Source organism: Bombus terrestris, chromosome 5, assembly GCF_910591885.1.
Source record: "Bombus terrestris chromosome 5, iyBomTerr1.2, whole genome shotgun sequence".
Taxonomy (NCBI): Eukaryota; Metazoa; Arthropoda; class Insecta; order Hymenoptera; family Apidae; genus Bombus; species Bombus terrestris.
Window position 1 is genome coordinate 6,503,134 of NC_063273.1, and position 20,955 is coordinate 6,524,088.

The following is a 20,955-nucleotide window of genomic DNA, read 5'->3' on the forward strand; positions in this document are numbered from 1 at the left end:
CACCTTACACACTCGTAGCCCGCACGTAGCTCGGTGACTTTGAGTAGCCTGCTATCGACTTTCCAAACACTCGCTCAAGCTACCTGCCGCGTATGCCAAAGCTTTCACTGAGCCGTCATAAATTATGATAAGGTTAAATAACGGCGGACTAGCTGCCATCGCATCGTCAGGAAAATACGTTGCCGTTAACGGACGTGTAGCCAGTTCCTCGTTCGATATAAAAAATACATACTGAAATTTGCAACCGCAGCTGCCTCGAGTACACGATGTTAACGAGCTTATGTTTCGATAATTAATTTATAGACGATTAAAGTACACTATTTAGTCACAGCTTTCGTGCGCTCATTCGAGAAGAAACAACGCGAGAGCTTGGATCCAACCTTCGATCGATTTTCAAAGCCAAGCGCCATATGCACAGACTTATGCTGTCAAATAGGCGATAAGCCTGGTATTAAACGGTTCCACCGTATAACGAAGACGTTTCTCCTGTATTTTTCACCCAAAACGTCGCGAGCACGTCGACTAAAATAATAAAAGTGTCGCAGCCGATCTCGGGCACGAACAATCGCATTTTCCGAAACCGTGAAGAGGATTTATGCTCGCGCCGGAACTCGCCACACATTTGCTTGAGGAATTAACCGACGTTCCTCCGCTTAATCGCGCAATCAATTAGCCCGACCGAGAAGTATTCGTCCCTGGAGTCTCGATAGCGCAAGCAAACGCGGCGATCCCGCTCGTTAATTTCCTGCGAAATCGATGGACGCTGCGAGATTAGGCAGATTACGCAGCGAAAATGTTGTTGCGCGGCTGAGAAAATGCAGGATAGGAATCCTGGTTGGCGTAATGGCGGCGAGAACCACGTAGGAATAGCGAAGCTTGTTATGCGAGCGAGATATAGAAAAATAAGTTGGATAGAACTCGTAGATAACGCAACGAGCATCGTGCGTAACTACGAGCTCGATAACTTTTGGATCGGCTCTCGATAGCGTCTTTAGACTAGAACGTTCCTTTGGTTAATAAATTAATTAGCCGATATTAATCGCCGAGCAGATTTTACGAGAATGCGTTTACCAACATTCTAATTTATCGCGTAATGTCGTCAGAGGAAAGCTTCCATGCACTAGAATTTACAATTAAGACTTATCTACGATCTTTGCAAGAAACAACGAGTTATCTACATCTGCTACTAAGAATTAAACAGCTACATCGCAGTACACGCTATAAATTCTAACATTATGAACTGCAACACTCACCGGGTTCTCCGCGAAGAACGCGTCTTCTTGATGTTTCGTAGGCAGGTCCAAGAAGACGGACGACCTAGATCGATCGTAAAGATCCACATCGACAAAGAAGTCGAAGAGGGGGGCGCCGTTCACCCTCAATAGCCTCGAAACTAGGGGCGTAATGTCGGCTGGTGCGATGCTCTTCGGGGGTAGATAGCCGCCGAGTTCGCGTAAAAGCTCGTAAACTGAAACAAGCGATCGTAAACAAGTTTTAACGAGGTTCGCGAAGCTGCAGCGTGTCGTAGAGTGGAATTCGTCGTGGGAATTCGGTGTCTCCGTAACAAAACGAACAGAGAAAGGAGGAGAAAATAGGAAGGAAAAAATAGACGCGACTAAAAAAACACGAGTTCCAGCGGAGGTTTCGTTTAAAAATCGATGCGTCGATTCGGCGAGCACGTACAATGAGAACACCGGTATTCAGCGGAGAATCAAGTTCGAATCTTGAAATATCGCTATGTCCTCCCTCCCTCTTTTTACGAGAGACTTTTCATCACCGACCTTCGTATCCCTTCTTTATCAACGTTACGCGGTCCAACATGAATGCAACGATAAACCATAAATGAAATCCCAGCACACGTCGCTTGACACGCGCGCCGGATCCGCGGTAAAGATCAACAACGCCATTATCGAGTTTAACGATCTTCGTTTAACGCGAGAGAACCAACGACGACCTTCGGTTCACAGATACGCCGCTATCGAAAAGCTGTCAAGCTTCGGTGCAGTAATCCACGATCCTCGCACACCTTTTTAACCAATATTTCCAGATATCTTTGCAATCGTGCTATAAAAAGAGAGAACGTTTCTAAATTGCCGTGGATTATATCGTTGAAGGTTGGTTGCCACTTTATTAGTTCTTGGTTACCACTTCCATCGGACTCTTATCGGTCGATTAACGTCGCGCTGAATTCCTCGTTACGTACAGTATAGCGACATATGACTCGAATTAACGCACGTCGGCCAAACGGAAGTCGGGTTCCAAGGGAATGAGAAAAGTGCCAGTAGCGTTAGGCTTGCGTGTGGCAAATGATACCGATCTCGGTATAATACAGCCGCTTATAATATCATTGGCTCGATTAATCTGACTGCGAGATCGCAATTCGTAATATAATTTATTTCGTAGCGTGCAAATCGAAAGGAACGTGTTTAGCGAAATCGTATTTCTCGTCTTGCAGTTTAACACCGTAAACTTAGGCTTCGATGCTACGTCCGCTGAAAATTGATTTCCATTTAAAGACATACGCTGCACGAGACCGATTCTATTCGTCCCAAGTCATCACGACAAACGAGAGACTTCTGCTCTTAGCTCCGCCTTTTGCCAAGGACTCGTCCCTGTTCTCATTCTTCTTTTCTCTTCTCTTTTTATTATTATTATTATTATTTCGACGTTTCACATAGGGAAATCGTTATACGGCCGAATAACCGGTGAAGAATTTCGATCACAAACTCACCCCGTCCGCCTTCCTGGAGGAACCATTCGAAGCGCCATCAAGGGGCGAACCCGGGGCTCGGTGAATATATCCGAGCTCTCGAAATCTGCAAGTTCTCCGTTAAGTAAAGCTTCGCGTGATTTCAATCGCACCGAACAATCGCGCGCGCACCCCTCTTACATATACGAAATCGACATCAAGCACCGCGTCCTCCAGCCACAGCCCCTCTCTGTCCCCAAGCCCCCGACCATTCGGTTACATCTATATCTTTGCATGACGCAAGCTGCACACGCCGGCCAGATTGCTTTCGATCGACGCCCGAAATTCCTCCCTTTATTTTACACCCGATACGCCCTCCAATCTCTTCTAGTCATTCATACTTTTCTCTGCTACGAAATAACTCAACATGTTCCGTTCTTACGCAACTTTTAATCTTTCAAGTGTTTCTTACTTTGCTACTTTGATTTCTCACATTCTGAAACCTATGGAATTGTGGCCATACGGAATGTCAACCCTTTGAGAATAACAAGAAACAGAATCTTGGTTATGTAAATGCAACCGAGAAATATAAATAAGGTCTCTTAAGAATAGAATGTAACAGAAATAAAATGTAGCAGAAACGAAATACGCTTCCTATAAAAGGAGTATCGTAACCTAATATCGTAACCTGGCAAATTTCAAATCGTTTTCCAGAAAGGAGCAAGAGACATTTTTATATGAAATTAGCTTCAAACGAAAGACACTTTGTTTCTTCCTTTGCATATCTAATTACAACTCCAATTTGCTGCCGATTTCTGCCAGTACCTTTTTCCAAAATATTACGGATCCACGATATTAGCAGCATGTTCCCTATCGTTGAAATAATTATGGATGGACAAGTATAACATCTGTTATGCATTCGTACAAGTATCTGCTCACGACTATTGCTATTCACAACTATTCAGCTTTGAATACAACATACCCTTTCCAATTCTCTCGTCCCAAACAAGCATCGCTACAAACCATTCTACGCTGTATCCAATTTCAACTTTGTATCAAGCATCGCTCTATTTAGTATCTTTTCCCCACCCACGTAAAATCCTTGAACAGATATCAAACTCATTTCCCTAATTCCTTTGGATGAAAATGGATCTTTGCTCGATCGGTTTGCATTTAATTGTGACGCGACGAATTCCGAGGGTGGATGGCGCCATTGCGGATGGACGACTGAAGGATCGTCGGCGTGAATTAAGCCGGTCGGGCATGGATAATTTCCAAGCCATAGCTGGCCGTATCTCGATTGAATTCCCATGCCGAGGAAATCGGGGAAGACTGTGGGTTGCGGAAATGGAACTTCCGGATTGTTTCCATCGTGCGGCGGACTCGGCGTTCCGTGGCTGCCGCGTTTTCGATTCGGCTGCCGCGCGACAACCAAGCCGAGTATACGTGCCACGATGTCTCGTTAAGATGCCTCTAATTACAACAGAACCCAGTGAGACCAACTGGCGACGTTGCGCAGCTGGAAATTAACTCGTTAACGGGGCTCGCACGAGGAAGGGAAAAAGTGGCAACATTAGAACCTACGAACAACCTACGAATTTTTAAATTAATTTCCTCGTACTTCGTCAACGTCGACGATGGAAAGCCGCTTTTCTCTGTCTTTCGACGTACAGAAGTCGTCGTCCGCATATTACAAACAGCGCGAAACTTTGAATTATTGAAAACAAAGGTTGAAAGCAGGTCATGGTGGAGGCATACTCTTGAGACTTTGTACGAAGCTTGAAAACTATTCTTAGTTCTGCAACATTATAGCGCAGCAATATTCATTGGTTTTTGATTCGATCAATCTACCAAAGATAATGTATTTCCAGTGCTTATATTATTTAGTTTCTTCTCTCCCTTGCTTAACTATTCTCTTAATTATTTCAAAGTAATCAACGTTACTAAACAGAAGGTAAACAGGCTTGAACAAACAACTAAACAGAAATTAAATGGGAACATTTCCGCTATGGCGACGAGTAACGCGATCTATTAAAACTGGTTCCCATAAAGAGGAAAATGCACGAAATCGATCGTGCAGCTGGAAACGAGGAAAGCGCGAAAAAGGATCGCACACGTACACAGAGGCGCGCGTCTAGCTTCGAGCTTTGCGCTTCTCAACCTTTCCATTCAGTTCTCCGGCAACGAGGAGACGCGAACTTGCCGCTTTCAGTGAAAAGTGTGCTCTTCCGCGTCAAGAGCGACTTTGACGAACACTCGCCCGGTTGCTATACGAACGTACGCGAAACATTCCATCCGTGTTGTCTTCTGTCGATGAAATATTTCGTAGAAACTTGTGCCAAACCGCTCGATCCACCGTCGCGGATGAAATTACGTCCTTTTCATACGTCCATCTTTCTTTCGTCGATCAAGAGGCGCTGAAACCTAAATACTCGGAACGACCGGATCGTGCTCGTTTCCAATGAGCCGAGAAAAGTCACGGCGGTGTCGACCGATCGAGATTGTCCTTGACACGATTCCGAGTCGAGCATTAACATCGCAGGGGGTTAAAAAAAGCTGCTCGTCGACTCTAACTCTCTAATGTACCTCGATGGCGTCTATATATAGAAGCACTTTGGTACCTTGCTTTTTCTTCGCTCTGTCACGCTGCCAGTATTTCGCGCCCAATGCTTTTTCTCTTTCCGCAAACTACATTTCTTATATAATTTACTTGAACATCGATGGGATTGAATATTCTCATACACCGTACGTTTCACTGAATCAGGTTCAGGTCCAGTTTCAGGTTGTCCACCGACGCTTTCGAAACTGACCTCGCATTAGCTAGATTTTGCAACTCTATTTCCAGAGCGTAATTAAACGAATACCATTAGTGAAACTATACAACTCGTACAAGCAGATAGTAAATGATCGTGCGAGCGACCCCAGGATATATAGTTTTGTGTATGGAATGAATCCATTCTCTGGCTGCGCCGTCAATTGCAGACAATCTGCTTCGAGAATAACTGGCTCTTGTATCGTGATACTCGGTTGAAACTGGTAAATAAAGCAAATAAACGAAATATGGTTGGACGAAGGAGGAAAAATTCGTAACCGCGTGGAACACGACACGGTGGAATAAATAATAAAATAAATCGTGTGAAAAAGTTGCAGACTCGTTCAGCCAAGTTCGACGGATAGGGAGAATAGCTAGGATTGAATGCAACAGAACAAAGTTCGAATCGGAGCATAGTTTCCTCGCGACATCCAACACCGAATAGTTTCTCGACCAGGCGGACAAGTAAATCATCCTGCGGACGTAGCCCGAGGCCAAATTGCCCAACCTTGACACCCTTGGCGACTTTCGACTCGCGACGCGCTCGTTTTCGTCCTTTTCTTATTCGCCAGCGGCTATCCTGCCGTTAACTATGCCTGTGCTGCGATTAATCTTCCCTCGTTAATTGGGTAATGGATCGTCTATCGTGCGCATGGAACGCAGGGTACAGGTGGCAAGCTAATAATCGATTTTTCGCGCTCCACCGTGCCGCGTATCCAGAACAGAGGAAACTACTCGATCGTCTGGCTCGGAATAATAACCGTGTCTATCTTAAAATAGAAAACGTTTCCTTCGAAACAATACCGCCGACGTACTACTTTCAAAGTTTGTAGCTCTCGCTATGGCAACTACTGCAACAGTGGCGTAAAGGGGAACGTTGCCGCCTATACAAAGTACGATAGAATTTGGCGTGCGTATTGCGAAAATATCGGAAACGTATGGAATACACGAGGCGAACTTTATTAACGCGAGCAAGAACCTTGACTGCGACCGCGAAAGACCCAAGTTCGAACTAATGGCAGCCTATTAGCCGCAATTGCTATAATGAGGCCACAGTTAAATCAACATCGAACGAACGGCGAACGTTTCTACGATGGAACTTGTTCCCTGAAAGTGCGCTACGATTACAAATTCTCCAAATAAGGAAATTTCTCTACTTGAACGTTCGAAACTCCGATGAAAGTTCGTAGAGTATCAAAGCTTGTTGCGAGCACTTGAGAATGAAATCCATGGAGAGACGAAAGCATAGGGGAAAGCTATCGTGTTACCGAGAGCCATTGTAACGTCCAAAACAGAGGCTGCTCCTATAGCAAAGGGCAGAGAGAAAGGGTGACTAAAGTCGTTGGCGATAGTGGCGCCTGGCAACAATCGTATAGAAAAGAGCAGAGGAACCATACGACCGCCTCCTAAAATAATGTCGGCAAAGGATGTGAAAGACATCTTCACGGAAAACGTTCGACTCTACCGGTAATGCGAGTTCGCGCGAACACGAATATCGCGGCCTTCCTTCGAAGAGGATCGAATGTCGAGCACGCGGTCGACGCGGAGACGAAAGTGGGTCACAGATCGTGACCCCCGTTGGCAAGACGCACGCGAACTCGTGTTTTCGCCTCGTCGTTCCCCTTGGCTCCATAGCATGCGTGTACGCCTTTTTTCCTCGGGGTTCACCGTGTCGCCGTTATCGACGCCGTACGCACGCGATCGGCTCCGCTGCGCAAAAACCATCGTCGTCTTTTTACCATCTTTGCATCGCGACTGAGAGCTTGAAAAACTACCTCAAGGACCCATCGCGCGGCCAATGACGTCATCAGATGCGCATTCGTCCGCATAATTACGCATCGGGGGTGTTTCCAACCCCTTGAGCGATTAAGCGCGTCAGCCACGTTTCGAGAGAGCGCACGCCAGTACCTGAACATTTAAAACGGTCGATGATTTTTACGCTCGTCCATCTCTAAAGAGTCTGGAAAGTCTCGTAGCAAGGTTTTCGTCGGAAGGATTATAGTTATTGCTTTATTATTCCGCTCGATTTTATTATTCCTTCGAGCTGATAGATACGACTGCTGCCGTTACCGACGCGACTTCAACTTTATGCTCTGAAAACTTTCAAGGTTCTGTAGAATTATTAAGACGGCCCGCGAGCGATATACTCGACGAAGCTCCGAACCGCTTTAAACGCACGGTTATTCCAAGAACACGTTCGCTGGATTTACGATTCATTTCCTCGAAACGAGCACCAGCTAATCATTCCACGTTGGAAAAAGTATTGGAAGCGTAGTGGAAGACGTTCGACGAACCAGCCTGGTTCCAGTAGTCGTTTCCGACTGTCGCGTGATCGATAGCCCGTCAACTATTTTTATCAATCGCTGCGGTATAAAAGGCAGTCGTCCAAGGTTGTGCTCGATACTACGGACTAATCATCGTTGTTTCCAACATCCGATAGTAGCGAGCAACCTGAACCGTTCTCCGTTGTCGGAGACTCGCAAACGAGCAGCGACTGCTCGCGTACACGTGCACACACGGGTACGCGCACACGCACCAACCAACCAGGCGTAATATCCACTAATTGTCTCGCGATTAATTACGCGCCCGTCCGCACATGGCCAACTGCGACCAAGCTAATCCGCCGCTGACATTATTATCCGGCTGATTGTCAGCCACGTTACCGAGCTTCGTGCCGGTGTCGTTTCGATCGTCTCGATTAGAAGTCATTTACACGAGCAATTTTCACGACGATACCAAGCTCGATTGCACCGTGGCCGAGTCGAACGAATGGCTGTACGTTACAGGAGTTGAGTTATTTAATAGCGACGGCCGAATCAGGAGATCTAATCTCATCAGTCAGGGTTGAAATTGATGTTAACTGGCAAAGCGCAAGCTACTTGGTCACGGAAAATAAAAATGCTTGCGGTATTTCGTAGGAATCGATAGCTTTTAGAAATTTATCCATCGTTCTCTGTTCGATATTAATAACCTCGTAATATCTTCGTTAAAACGCGTTTTAACGGTCGAAGAACGATAATGGAACGTGACGATCATCTTTCGCCTGGTCATTTGTTTTCATCCGAACAAAAATATGATCGGTGAAAACAAAAACAGAATAAACAGGAATCCAGTGTACCTCTCGAAACCTCGATAGATTCATATCAACGACGATCCACTGTATCTATATTAATTCGTGACAGCCACTTTTCTTCCGAGCCCGTGTCCAACCATAAATAAGCGCAACCGAACGAATGAATTTCTTTTTACTTTTGAAAAAATTCCACGCGATCCAGCGCATAAATCGCGGTCAGGTGGACGCGCCATCGATCAGAATTACCAAAAGCCACGGCGTCGAAAGGTTGGAAATCCCCGCGGCGAAGGGAAAAATTTGTTTCGACCGTTTCACGCGCGATGTCACTGAAATGCAAATCGCGGGGCGATAAAAAGGCAGCGTGCTGACCGCTGGCAAACTGTCCACCCCAAACGCCGCATACGCTCGGAGAATGCTCGCACGCGGAGCATAATCCTCGAATCAAGCCCGAAAACCAGCCGCGGGCGTCGCTAGAAAAAAAGGGATCGCCTCTGTACTGTTTCGCCGACAAGCTAATCGATCGCCATCAGTTCCATCTCTATCGCGCTGTACCTTTTTTCCTCCCACCTTCACCGTCTCTCTGTTTTTCCTCCTGCCGATGGCTTTTTTGCGCGAGTTTCAATTATGGTAAAGAATTTTTTGTCAGCGATCGCTGTCGACGCGTGGTCTGACGCCAGGTCCTCTGGAAACGAACCACAACCGAGCAGGCCGCAGCACTACAACCGCGGCCGGCACACAGCTGAAATTCTGGCGTTCAATTAAATCCGCGTTGACACGCGGTCAGAAATTAAAGCCGTACCTGGCCTCCAACGAAATATCGCGCTTCACGTCCCTGCCGTGATATATTTTTGCAATTTTCTGATAAGAAAACGCGCAGTGCGTTCGTGCAATGTGTGAAGCGCGGGTATTTATTCGTTTATGAGGAATTAAAAGATAGAGTAATCCACGGATATATACCTATGAAACAGCCGAACTAGATTTAGATTTCATTTTTTCAGCCACGTTCGTGAAGAGATGAAACCGCGTGAACATTTATACTCTGCTAATAACTTACGGTTTTATATTTGCGGGGGATGGTTGGTTGAGTTGTTGTTTAAATGACGAGATTACTTGGTTTTGAAATCGTCAAATATATTTTCAAATATTATAAATATAATTCAGAACCAACTCTCGATACTAGAGCTCGATACTAAAATACCAATTTGCCAAAGACTGCGTATTGATCGCTAATAAAATTCGTTTATTTATACTGGTCAGGGATTTTGGTCAGCAGTTTGTTTATTATTACATTATGTATATCCTAACTATGTTGATACTCCGAAGCAAAGCAACAACATGATTCGAATTGTTCTTTAGCCCAAGTGCCGCTACATATTTTTCTGAGACGTTTTATCTAGGATTTCGAAAGACTAGGATTTTGTAACGTTGCGAACAATTTGTCGATTAGAGAGACAACCACAAATAATTCACGGCGATCCAGTGAAACGGATGATCGTACGCGTACTCGTTTCAGAAGAACTCCCGAGCCGAGAGAGCAACGCGATTCATCGACGGCCGGCTTAACAGTCAATTAACGTTGAATGAACTCGATGCACCGCGGCGAGGATGGCGAACGAGTACATTTTTCCTACACAAAGCGAACCGCCGGCTTTTTGTTTCCCGCTTTAGACCAGCTCCACCAATTTCCAGGGTCCGCATTATCGCGGTGCACCGTGATGACAACGGCCTTGAAGCGTGTTTCCATGGGATATGCGAGACCGTGGTGAAACAAGCTCTGTTTCGATCGTCGTTCCGAATAATCAGACGAGAGCAACGACTTTCAGAACGAAACGAGAACAAACGGAAGCCAAAGTCCTTCATCCAAGTTTTCGTGATACGCGAGTACAAGTGGATAGGTAACGAGATTTCACGAGCGAAGCAATGGACAGAGACGCTGCGAATTCGTCCCTTGGTCTTTGTAAAAATCGCAGCTGCGATCGATTTCCAGCGGAAAACCGGAAATGATCGGAGGGCCGTGTTTTTCAGGCAAACACGGTCACGAAGGGTATCAGGCATCGATTATATAACCGCTATCGATCCAGCTTTAAGAAGCTAACGTAGAATTGAATGATAGGTCGCTAGGGGATTCCCGGGAAGAAGCACGTGGCCATACGTTCCACGTTGCATTATGAAACGATAAGAGGATTCTCTCTACCTCTGTTCATCTGCCTCGTTCCTCGTTTCTTCCTTCGTTGTTCGATCGAAACGATACGAGTACTGTTCCTAAAAGAGTCATGTCAATTTACCGTGGCTCACAGTTCCATGAAGATTTGCAACGCGATCGCTCCACAAATCTGATCGAAATAAGTGTAGTGTAAACGAGCGAAATCAGTTTCGTCGGAGTTTAACAGCGGTCGCTGCAATCACGTTTTAATCAAATATTCTACGCTAGCGATCGAATCGATCGCTTTCAACGACTGTCGGTATATTTTCGAGCAAACAATCGGTGCTATGGGACAGGTTCCCAGAGCGTAGCCAACAGGTTCTCGTCACGTCGCTTTGCGTACGCATCTCGCGTCACGTCACAATTATCCCATTCTAACCAAGAACCTCTCTTCGGCCGTAAATAGTGCGAATGTGTATCGCAGAAACTACCGTTACCGTAATACCGTAGCGTATGAAAGAATCGTCTCTGGACCATGGTTGACCATTCTAGCGTTATGTTTCCCTTTGAAGCTCGTAAATACCAGTACCATGAATCATACTGGAGCAAAAAGAAGTATTGTATTGTCGCGATCGCTTCGACAACAGCAACGATAGCGAGTATCGCCGTGATATTTCGACGAAACGAGGCTCCGTCGAATTCATCTCTGATTAATGCCGCTGGCCGCCGATTTGGCGCCGATACTGATTGATTAATCGCACTGTCGGCCGTACGGTATCGGCTCCACCGTACCCGACATTGCCTTGCTTCTATTCTTAGACCGCCTACATTGACTTTCTGGGTTAAAGCATGCGGTCGTATCGCAGTGACGCGAGAGTCACGACCAACCTGCCTCTTCTCTTCTCTTCTCTTCTCCGAGTCGAATCGCCCACTTTTTACATCAGCGAAAAGTTTTCGATTGATCCTCGTGACCCCGAGACTTTGGTCGGGAGATAAATTTTATCTGAAACTCGACCCTATTCCGTGCTTACAATTAACCCTTTCTTCGGAGAAATGAATTTCCTTAGGGAAAAGAGGGAATCTGCTGGATTAGGGAAACTGCACGAAAATTTCAGCGTAAATAATAGCCAACCGCTTGGTCCATGGGAAACGCCCACTCGAAGATGTGGTAGCCGGAACCTTTAGTTTTACTAAATTACTGTATCGTTAACAAAGTAGATATAATTATCACAGTCAGATATTCGTTGGTTTCACTCGATTTAGTAACATCGTGATAATTCTAAAGTCACATATCCAACTATCTACGTATACTTCTCGAGAATTATTTTATATCTTTGTTACACGATCATACGATTATACGATTTGCTATACAATTTCGAGACCCATTCTGTTTTAAGTAATACGACAACGACAGTCGGCTCGTTTCTAATTCCTTTGCTAGAATGTAAAACTCCATCGACAGTACAATCGTTCATTGTCCGATGCAAAAGGATAAAGTCAATTCTGGAGAGTCAACGAGATATGGTCTTCTGTTTCACCATTGTAACGTATGACCAAGTAATTCAATTATGACAGTCGGATCGTTCCTAATTCCTTCGGTAGAATGTAAAACTCCATCGACAGTACAATCGTTCATTGTCCGATGCAAAAGGGTAAAGTCAATTCTGGAGAGTCAACGAGATATGGTCTTCTGTTTCACCATTGTAACGTATGACCAAGTAATTCAATTATGACTGTCGGGTCGTTCCTAATTCCTTCGGTAGAATGTAAAACTCCATCGACAGTACAATCGTTCATTGTCCGATGCAAAAGGGTAAAGTCAATTCTGGAGAGTCAACGAGATATGGTCTTCTGTTTCACCATTGTAACGTATGACCAAGTAATTCAATTATGACTGTCGGATCGTTCCTAATTCCTTCGATAGAATGTAAAACTGCATCGACAGTACAATCGTTCATTGTCCGATGCTGTTGAGGTTATTAGATGTATGCATAGAGGAACGCGTGGATAAATTGTAAAGTAGAAAGTATATTTTAATACAGAAGTGTAAGTACAAGTAGGAATATAATTTGAGCTGGTCCCGATCCGCACGCTAGCAGTGCTACCCTATAACTGAAAATCCCGAAGCCATCGTCACCTGTCTATTGTCTATGGTCTGCCTTCGTCCCAGTCTATTGTCTATACGCTGTCGATGGCTTCATGCTTGAGGAAACTAAGAAGACCAGATGTAGAGTTTTCTTAGAAGTGGTGATCACTTCAACAGATACGAAAAGATAAAGTCAATTCTAAAGAGTCAACGAGATATGGTCTTCGAGGTTCGCTACAGAATAGTCTCACATACGTCGCCCTTCTTCGCTTATTTTTCACGCATCGCATTCCCGTAATTCTTTGCTCTCACCACCGTTACAACTCGCTACCACCGCTAACTCTGTCTTCCATCACCGAGTTATTTCTCCTTCCATCATACGATTTTTTCTTTCTCCGGCGTAATATCTTTCTCACCGCCGCATCATAATACGAGAAAAGATGAGAACGCGAGGAAGCATTAGCGACCGCCATCGGAAAATGCCCTCTTCCCTTTCACGGCGATCCCTCGCCGCACCAGCCTTTCTCGCGCGAACTGTTCCGACGAATTCTTCGTTATTGTTTGAGCGACGGAGTCGCGCGTGTCTCGCTGGATCCATTGTCGTCGACGAGTGAACGAAAAACCGGACGAACCGCGACGTCCCTCGATCCTCTCCGCCGCCGCGAGTTTTAAAGACGCGCGCGCGATTCAATGGAATTTAACAAACGCGGTCTGTCGTTCTGCAAGCTTCTAGGTATCCTTTTGCCAAGTATTCGTATACTCGTAGCACAATGGAAAAGGCACGACGTGTCGTCGCATTCGTATTTTATCGCCACTGTTTCGCTTTCAAGGTTTGACCAAGAATTGAGTAGTACGAGTCAATGATATCTGACGCTGACAAGGTAATGGCATGGTTGTACCGTTTCATTCAGTTTGTTTCCAATTGGAACACGGTCGAGCGTGTAATATACGCGTGTGCATTCATATTTTGTCACGATATTTTGCTTTTCGAACTTTGCATCAAGTAATACGAGTCAACGATATCGGACATCGTTGAATTAAGAACATAGTTGTGATGTTTCATTCAGTTTGTTTATACGCCGAACGTAGTGAAGAGGATACAACGTGCCAGTGAATTCGTATTTTGTTACGACATCTGCGCTTTTAGTTTGACAGGGGGGGACAGTAGTACGAGTCGACGATATCTGACATTGTCCAGTTAATAGCATAGTTATGTACTGTTTTATTGGGTTTGCTTTACTCTGGACACGGTGAAAGGGACACAACGTGTCACAGCATTCATATTTCGTTACAAACCTCTGATTATTGAAGTTCGACGTGGCATGAAGTACTCAATAACACGCAACACAGTGGAGTTAATATCGTACGTAGTACCGTTTTATCGAGCTTCATCCATCGCTGAATCGGAAACGACGTCTCGTAAAACGAAATACGTAATTTAATACTCGTCGATTCTAGTTGCTATTAATTCTATATCTATACATAAAAAGAGTCGGCAAGAAGGAAACGGTAGGAGTCAATAATATCCGGCGTCGATCGCTATCCAAGTGTCTACCGAAAGTTGCCGTCGCAATCGCCCACATCTGCGATTCCAATTTCCCTGTTTATTCGTACCGCTTCGTGGAAAAGGAACCCGGAGGCAAAAGCGAAACCTTCGCTATCGTACAAATTTCTGACAAATAATATTCCTTACGATGCGAAACCAACAAACGTATCGTTGAACATGCACTTTTCTTACGATGGAAAGTCGAGAACGTTACGGTACGAGCAAATAATTTCCGACGACGTAGCACGCCATCATCGTGCTTCTCGATAAAGACGAACGTTTCGAGTGTCGTATCGTTGGCGAGAAAGAAACTTCCAACGGGTGAAAATCGTCGTGGTCCGGGCGAACGGGAAACAAATGGCTGAGAAACGTTAACAAAACATTTATTTCGCGAGGAAGCCTCGATGTGACGTAAATCGCATAAAATATTCCCACCGCGCCGTTCATAAATATTACGCGTTGCACGATACATCGGTGCATGTACACGCGTATTATTTGCAGAATCGGCGACGGTCGTTCGAGTTCGATCCGTGATCGAAAATGCTCGTTTTATCGGCCGCGAGAGTTTCGTGATTCCCGTGCGTATGAATAATCGATCAGCGTCGAACCGTGAAAGCTCGGCCTCGGGGATTCTCCGAAGAGAGAGTGAGAGAGAGAGGAAGGAAATAGAAGAGCGAGGAAAAGAGGCCAAAGAATGGAACATCTGTGTCGGCGATTGAATATATGAATGAACGTCGCGACAGATATATCATGGCTACGTTGCCGCACTACGTGTCGCGTACGATGCGGCACGAAACGCAACACGTGCACCTTTGCGCTAAAATTTATGGCGTCTTCCTCCGTTCTTTCTTTGAGATTTAATAAGATCTTGCGACGCGGGCTAGCTCGCAACTTACGATATCTTATATTTGCTACTGTAGTATCGTGGACGAATGGCCTATGAAATATCTGCTGAACGGTAAACAATGTTGCGAGAAAGCCTAAGTGCCGACAGGTCCATCAATGTGTCGTCGGTTCTTCGGTAGAATAGTTACGCGGAAAAAAGATCTATGTGACCATGGCCATGGACGATTGCGGAACACGTACGTGGTGAGGCTATGAGACAAGACAAAGGGATGCTTAAGGGAGAAAGACGAATTAACAGACAGTGTGAGTTGAGAAGTCAGAGTGTTGTCGAGGAGGATGGTCCGCGTGAAAGAGAGCGTTGGGCCCGTGTTGACGAGAGTTGTGAATTAACTATTTAGTTGTCTTGGTTATACTGTATTTAGTTCGCGTTAAGTAACCATCGTTTCCTGTTTAATCCATTCTAAATAAATAAACAAATCCCACACTACTGTAATTGTATCGCGATTTGAAATTGCACTGATCGAATTGCGGATGATACGCAGAGTGTATAAGACGTTTGAAATAAAATATCTGCGTGTAGGTTCCATTTGGTCGCGTTTATAAAAACCTTAATTTGCATAGGTAATTACCGACGATTTGTCGAAAGCACGTGATAGTTGTGTGTACATGGCGGAAGATGGAAAGCCAGAAAGATGCGTGACGAGCGATCGTTGGTGTAAATGCGATTCAGCGACGCGGATACACGGCGCACCGGTTTCATTCTCATCGCGTGAGGACGTCGCGAGCGAAGAGACGCGAATGTGACGCATCGTCCGCGGAAACGGCGTCGTTAACATGGACGCAACGACGCCTTGGCGTTATTTCCGGTAACGACACTGCATTTGTCTGTCACGCGTATCTCTTTCAAATGGAAAGTCGCCTCTGCCGTCGCCGTATCGATCGACGGGTTCAGGATCCACTTACCGGGTGTAAAATTCACCGGTTTCTCCTTGAATTCCAAGCAACCGTTGTAAAACTGGCCCAGCTTCTCGAACACGCCCACCATGTGGCCCGTCCTGTTCCCCAGCAGCTCTGAGAAATGTTAAAAACGCGTTAATTATTAAATAGGTCGAATACGGGGCTGGAATTCGGTCGATCGCTACGAGGCACTTTTCGTAAATTCACAATATAATTTTCGTTGGGAAATGTAAGACGTTTAGCGGTGCTACTCTACTTGAATGTTCATGTCCTAAAAGAATCTTAACGCAGTGAAAATATTTTTACGCGTAGAGTTGAAACACGAAATTATACACATCGACAGCGATTCTTATTTCGAAAGTTAACAAACTTCGTAATCCCGTAGAATGCTTCAAATTTTTATATCTCATCTGGTATTTGTTTCACCGAGCGAAAAGACACGATACTTTGAGGAAAAGTTCGATAGAAAATTGGAACAAAAGTTCTTCCCTATTTCCCTCGAACTTAAGGAAAGGTTAAGAAAGAAGTGAAAGAATCGATAGAGAAGATCGTAGGGTTAAAGGAAATACGAAATCGCGAGTAAATTCTTCGAAATGTTTCAAACGCACAGTAGGGTGAAACGATAAAAATGGTAGACAATCGTCGAGAAACGGAATATAGCATCGCGAAAGAACCGAATGTTTCCCGAGTGCACGCGAACTCTTTGTACCGAAATATTTTTCGTCGCTGCAGATGCACCGTGGCACGAGCAAATATAAATCACGGATTCATTGCTCTATAAAAAGATCGACGCAAACCTCGACCGACACTCCGGCCGAATATACCACGACTCGGCCATTCAAAGTTCGGAAATGGCAAAGGTTCGCTTGGATATCGCTAAAAGCGATTGAGGAGGTTGTCTCCGCCGAAATAGATCGAACGAGGATTCGTTCCGTTTTAAAAGCCGGCGTTACAGTAGTCGGAGCGGTTAATAAAACTAAAGAAAAATAGAGTCGCTGTAGGTTCGTGCTAAAAGCGTAAGTTCGCATTCTAACGAAGACAGACGCACACCGAAAGGATTCGGGAATCTGGTGAGCTGACATTTATGGAGATAAATTTTCAGTATTATACCAAGCATTCCACCTATCGTTTTAATTAAAATCAACCGTCGATTCAAAATTCTTTCCTTTTCTTCGAATTCAACGATTTTTATACTTACAATTTTATACTTCTGCAGATCGATTTATGATAGCATTTCAGACCGACTACTAGTAAATCACCGAGAGCCGAACGTGCAATGGAGAAGAAAAGGAAGAAGAAACGGGAACGATGGCGAGCGACGAGGCGAACGTTCGACTTCCTCCGTTCGTCGAGGTCGTTCGACCAACGATCGTAGTCCGTATGTGGAGCATTGTGTCGAGTCATGGGACAACGTGCATGACACACTTCCGTGTGCACGTATATCGATTAACATGAAATATTTATAGTACGGCCAACCGAGTGGCCGATCCGGCCTTCCGTGAGGCCTTTGCTGACCTCCTACGGGACGTCCTCGACTTCCACGTCTTCTCTTCGTTCCCACTTTATTTCCACTTTATGAGCTTTTATTGCTTCGCGCTTTGCATTGCGCATATTCGCCGGCCAATCGTTACCGTCCTTGCGATCCTTGGCCATTTTTCAACTCGTTTCTATAAACTCCATCCATCTTTTCCGTTTCCACTTCTCCCTTCTTTTATTCTCTGTCTCGCGAGATTTTCCATGATCGAACAATGGACTTTGGCGGACGATAACGTCGTGAATCGAAGGAGGTGTCGCCAAAGACGATCTTTCGCCTTACTTTTACGAATCGAATTTACGAGTCGTTTATTCGACGATTACCACGTTTTCACAGACTCGGATACGCTTTTTCCATCCCTTTGAAGTTTACAATGGTTAAACTCGACGATGATTGAATTTCTACAAGAAATGGGATGAAGATCCAAAGAAACTTTCGATTGATAATTCCTTCGAAACGTGTCAATTCCGCGGGAGATAAGACCGCGAATCGAGGAAAGCTTCGATTAATAATCTATGCGAAGACTCGTGACCGCGGCAACGTATATTGAAAATCGATATCACGTCTACGTTCTTGCAGTACATCCTCGCACTATGTGCCAGACTACGCGGTCGTACAAGGAATTAGAATTTAATGCAATCAAGAGCCACGCAGTCCTGGGTATCCTGACCCGCTCAACAATTTAAGCGAAAGAAAAGCGCCGTTCCTCGTTGCTTTATCGACTAAACTAAAAGCGAGAAACACCGAATAATGCCTCCTTAATCGATCATTATACACGACTAGGTATATGCTCGATATTCAAAGGTTCTCCAGAGAACCGTGTTTAATCGGCCAGTTCGATTGTACGAGCCTAGTCGGTTGAATTTTCACGGCAACGAGATTCCACGCGAGATTCCACGAGCAACAGTTATTTCCATGGAATCGCGCATAACCGTGAGCTATCCGGGAAACACGGTAAAACTGCGTTCGTTAATTCCTTCTGTATCGATGCTTTCCATTCGGAGCAGACCGCGGTTTTGGGATCGCTGATTGCGCCAAGTGAAAATCAGAGAGCCACGAGAAGGGAAAAAAGAAACGGAAGGAAACTGGAGAACAAAACGGGCAGCCGCACGAAATAGGTGAATCGCTATCTGCAAGCTCGTTACACGCCGTTTCGAGACGAGTTTCGCAGGCACTCGTCGCGACTTCGCGATTCCAAAGTACCAGCGGAAGTCCGCGCCCGGTTCTTTCGTTTCCAACTCTGTGCACGCTCGCGCCCTCCGCCCCTCCCTCCTTTTGTCGTCACTTTCTCGTGCCGCGGTTCCGTCTAAATGGAAACTCGAAATTTCGGCCCGCTAACCACGCGTACAGAAGCCTGGCCAGCTTTTGTCGACACTCCCGAGATAGCCCGGACCTGTTTTCATTTTCTCCATTTCGCCCAACCCCTCGTTTTCTTCAATTCATCCTTCTCTCCTACCTCTTCGTGCTACCGCGTTTTTGTTTCCCTACTCCATTCGTCCGCTATCCGTCCCTCTCTTGCGTGTTTCTAAAAATAAGAATAATAAAAAAGAAAAGAAGAATAAAAGAGGAATAGGAAACGTTCAACCGCGTACGTGCTTCTATGAACGCACTACGAGGGCCAATGGGACGTTTGCGTCCGCGGAAAGATTTCCACTTGCCAAGTTGGAAAAGTATGTCGGTGAAGTTGTCCTGGCGCGAACGAAACCAAAGTTTCGACGATTGAATTGTCGTTAAGACGTTGCTTAAAAACCGCTAAACGCGAACGTGAATATTCAATCTACGGCAGTGAAAAGGGGCTGGAGAACAAAACGCGAGAACTCGAGTTCGCTGTAACTTTTTCTTTCCGGATGAATCGTGAAAGGTTTTGCGGAAGAAGTTTCCACGGCGATGGCAGTTTCCAGGCCATGCAACTTCCCGGCAAAGTCCACTGAATAGATTAAAACGCGACGTTTCAGGATCTTTGCGAAACATTTCTTTTTACAATTAAACGTTTGCTTCTCTTTTTCCTTTCTTCTTTTTTCTCCCTTTTTTTTTTCGTTTGGCTTTTAAAATACATATTTACGAATAAAGGCACGAATCCAGGCGATGCATCGTGACAGCCATGATGCAAATTACGATCACATAATACGGGATTTTTTACGAGCAATCCGGTTAGAACGTTAACAGAGGCTGCTGCGTAGTATTTCAGCGTAACATCCCGGTAATGCGCCCGGACATAATGGCCGGCCCGTAATGTATTCCATAAAAAAAAAGAGACATTAAAAGCCGGCTAAACGCAAACTTCCCCACACCGACCGAATAATCTTCCATCTCCTCTCTTTATGGATTTCTTTGATAGTTAACAACCGCGCAATTAAGATCGCGATCGAAAATTATCTACTATCGAGTTCACCTTATGAAAGTCGATTGATCGTAGAAATTTTTGATAATCTTACAAAGCGATTGTTCATTTTTTCAAATTCATTTTTAAATGCGCTGGAAAATTATCACGGTCGATCCATAGGCCTCGTTGATCCTTTGCTTTAATAATATCGTATCATATTCGTACCGCCTGGTATAATCAATCGGACAGAGAATCTTAGCGCAGCTATGGGAATCGTTCTTATTTCAGCTACTAGAAAAATCGCAAGACAGAAGTTTAAACTGATGGTCTTAAAACTAGCTACATTCTCATACTATTAGCTACATCTTTAAACGCTAGTAAACAGTAAGAAGTCTCGCGTTACAATACTTTCACAGCGCAGTTTCGCTTCGCTGCGGCAGCGTTTCGAAACGACCAAAGGAAAGCTACAGCCCCGCGGAATTTCAATTTCTCGCTTTATTACGTTTCGTTGCCCCAAAATAACCAAGCGGAAATCCTACGGATTCACGGATAAAAAAAAAAAAAAGAAAGAAAAGAATATTCCAAGGCCACACGCAGTCCTGTTACCAACATTACAAAACGGTTTTGCTTTTCCTATTTCTTTCAACCTGCCTCTCCTCTGCCGGCCTATCTTTTCGTGAACAAATTACGAAAACGATCAACGATGCATCCAATTACCAGTGAATATTGCACGCAGTCAATCGACAGAGAATTACTCTGCCCAAGCTCGTGCTCGATCGGATCCCATTGCCATTTTCAACAGGATCGATAACAATTACGGTTACGCGCCATTAATAACATCCGCGCGTTAACAAACGGAAACACAAGACGGAGTATTCGACAGGGTGTCGAGCTATTCCTTGACCAATCTCAGACACGCGTCACGACAATTTGCGAAAGGACGAGG

The 20,955-nt window shown here is 45.0% G+C and overlaps 1 protein-coding gene across 2 annotated transcripts in view; it reads right to left on the minus strand.

The window, feature by feature from the left end:
• LOC100644013 (neprilysin-1) overlaps positions 1 to 20,955 on the minus strand; it is a 74,222-nt gene that overhangs the window by 32,422 nt on the left and 20,845 nt on the right. For both annotated transcript variants that reach the window (XM_020863260.2, XM_020863259.2), the window contains exons 5-6: positions 16,159 to 16,266; positions 1,254 to 1,468 (exon numbers count right to left, since the gene is read on the minus strand). In XM_020863260.2, the coding sequence (XP_020718919.2) occupies positions 1,254 to 1,468; positions 16,159 to 16,266 (323 nt within the window). The remainder of the gene's footprint in view (positions 1 to 1,253; positions 1,469 to 16,158; positions 16,267 to 20,955) is intronic.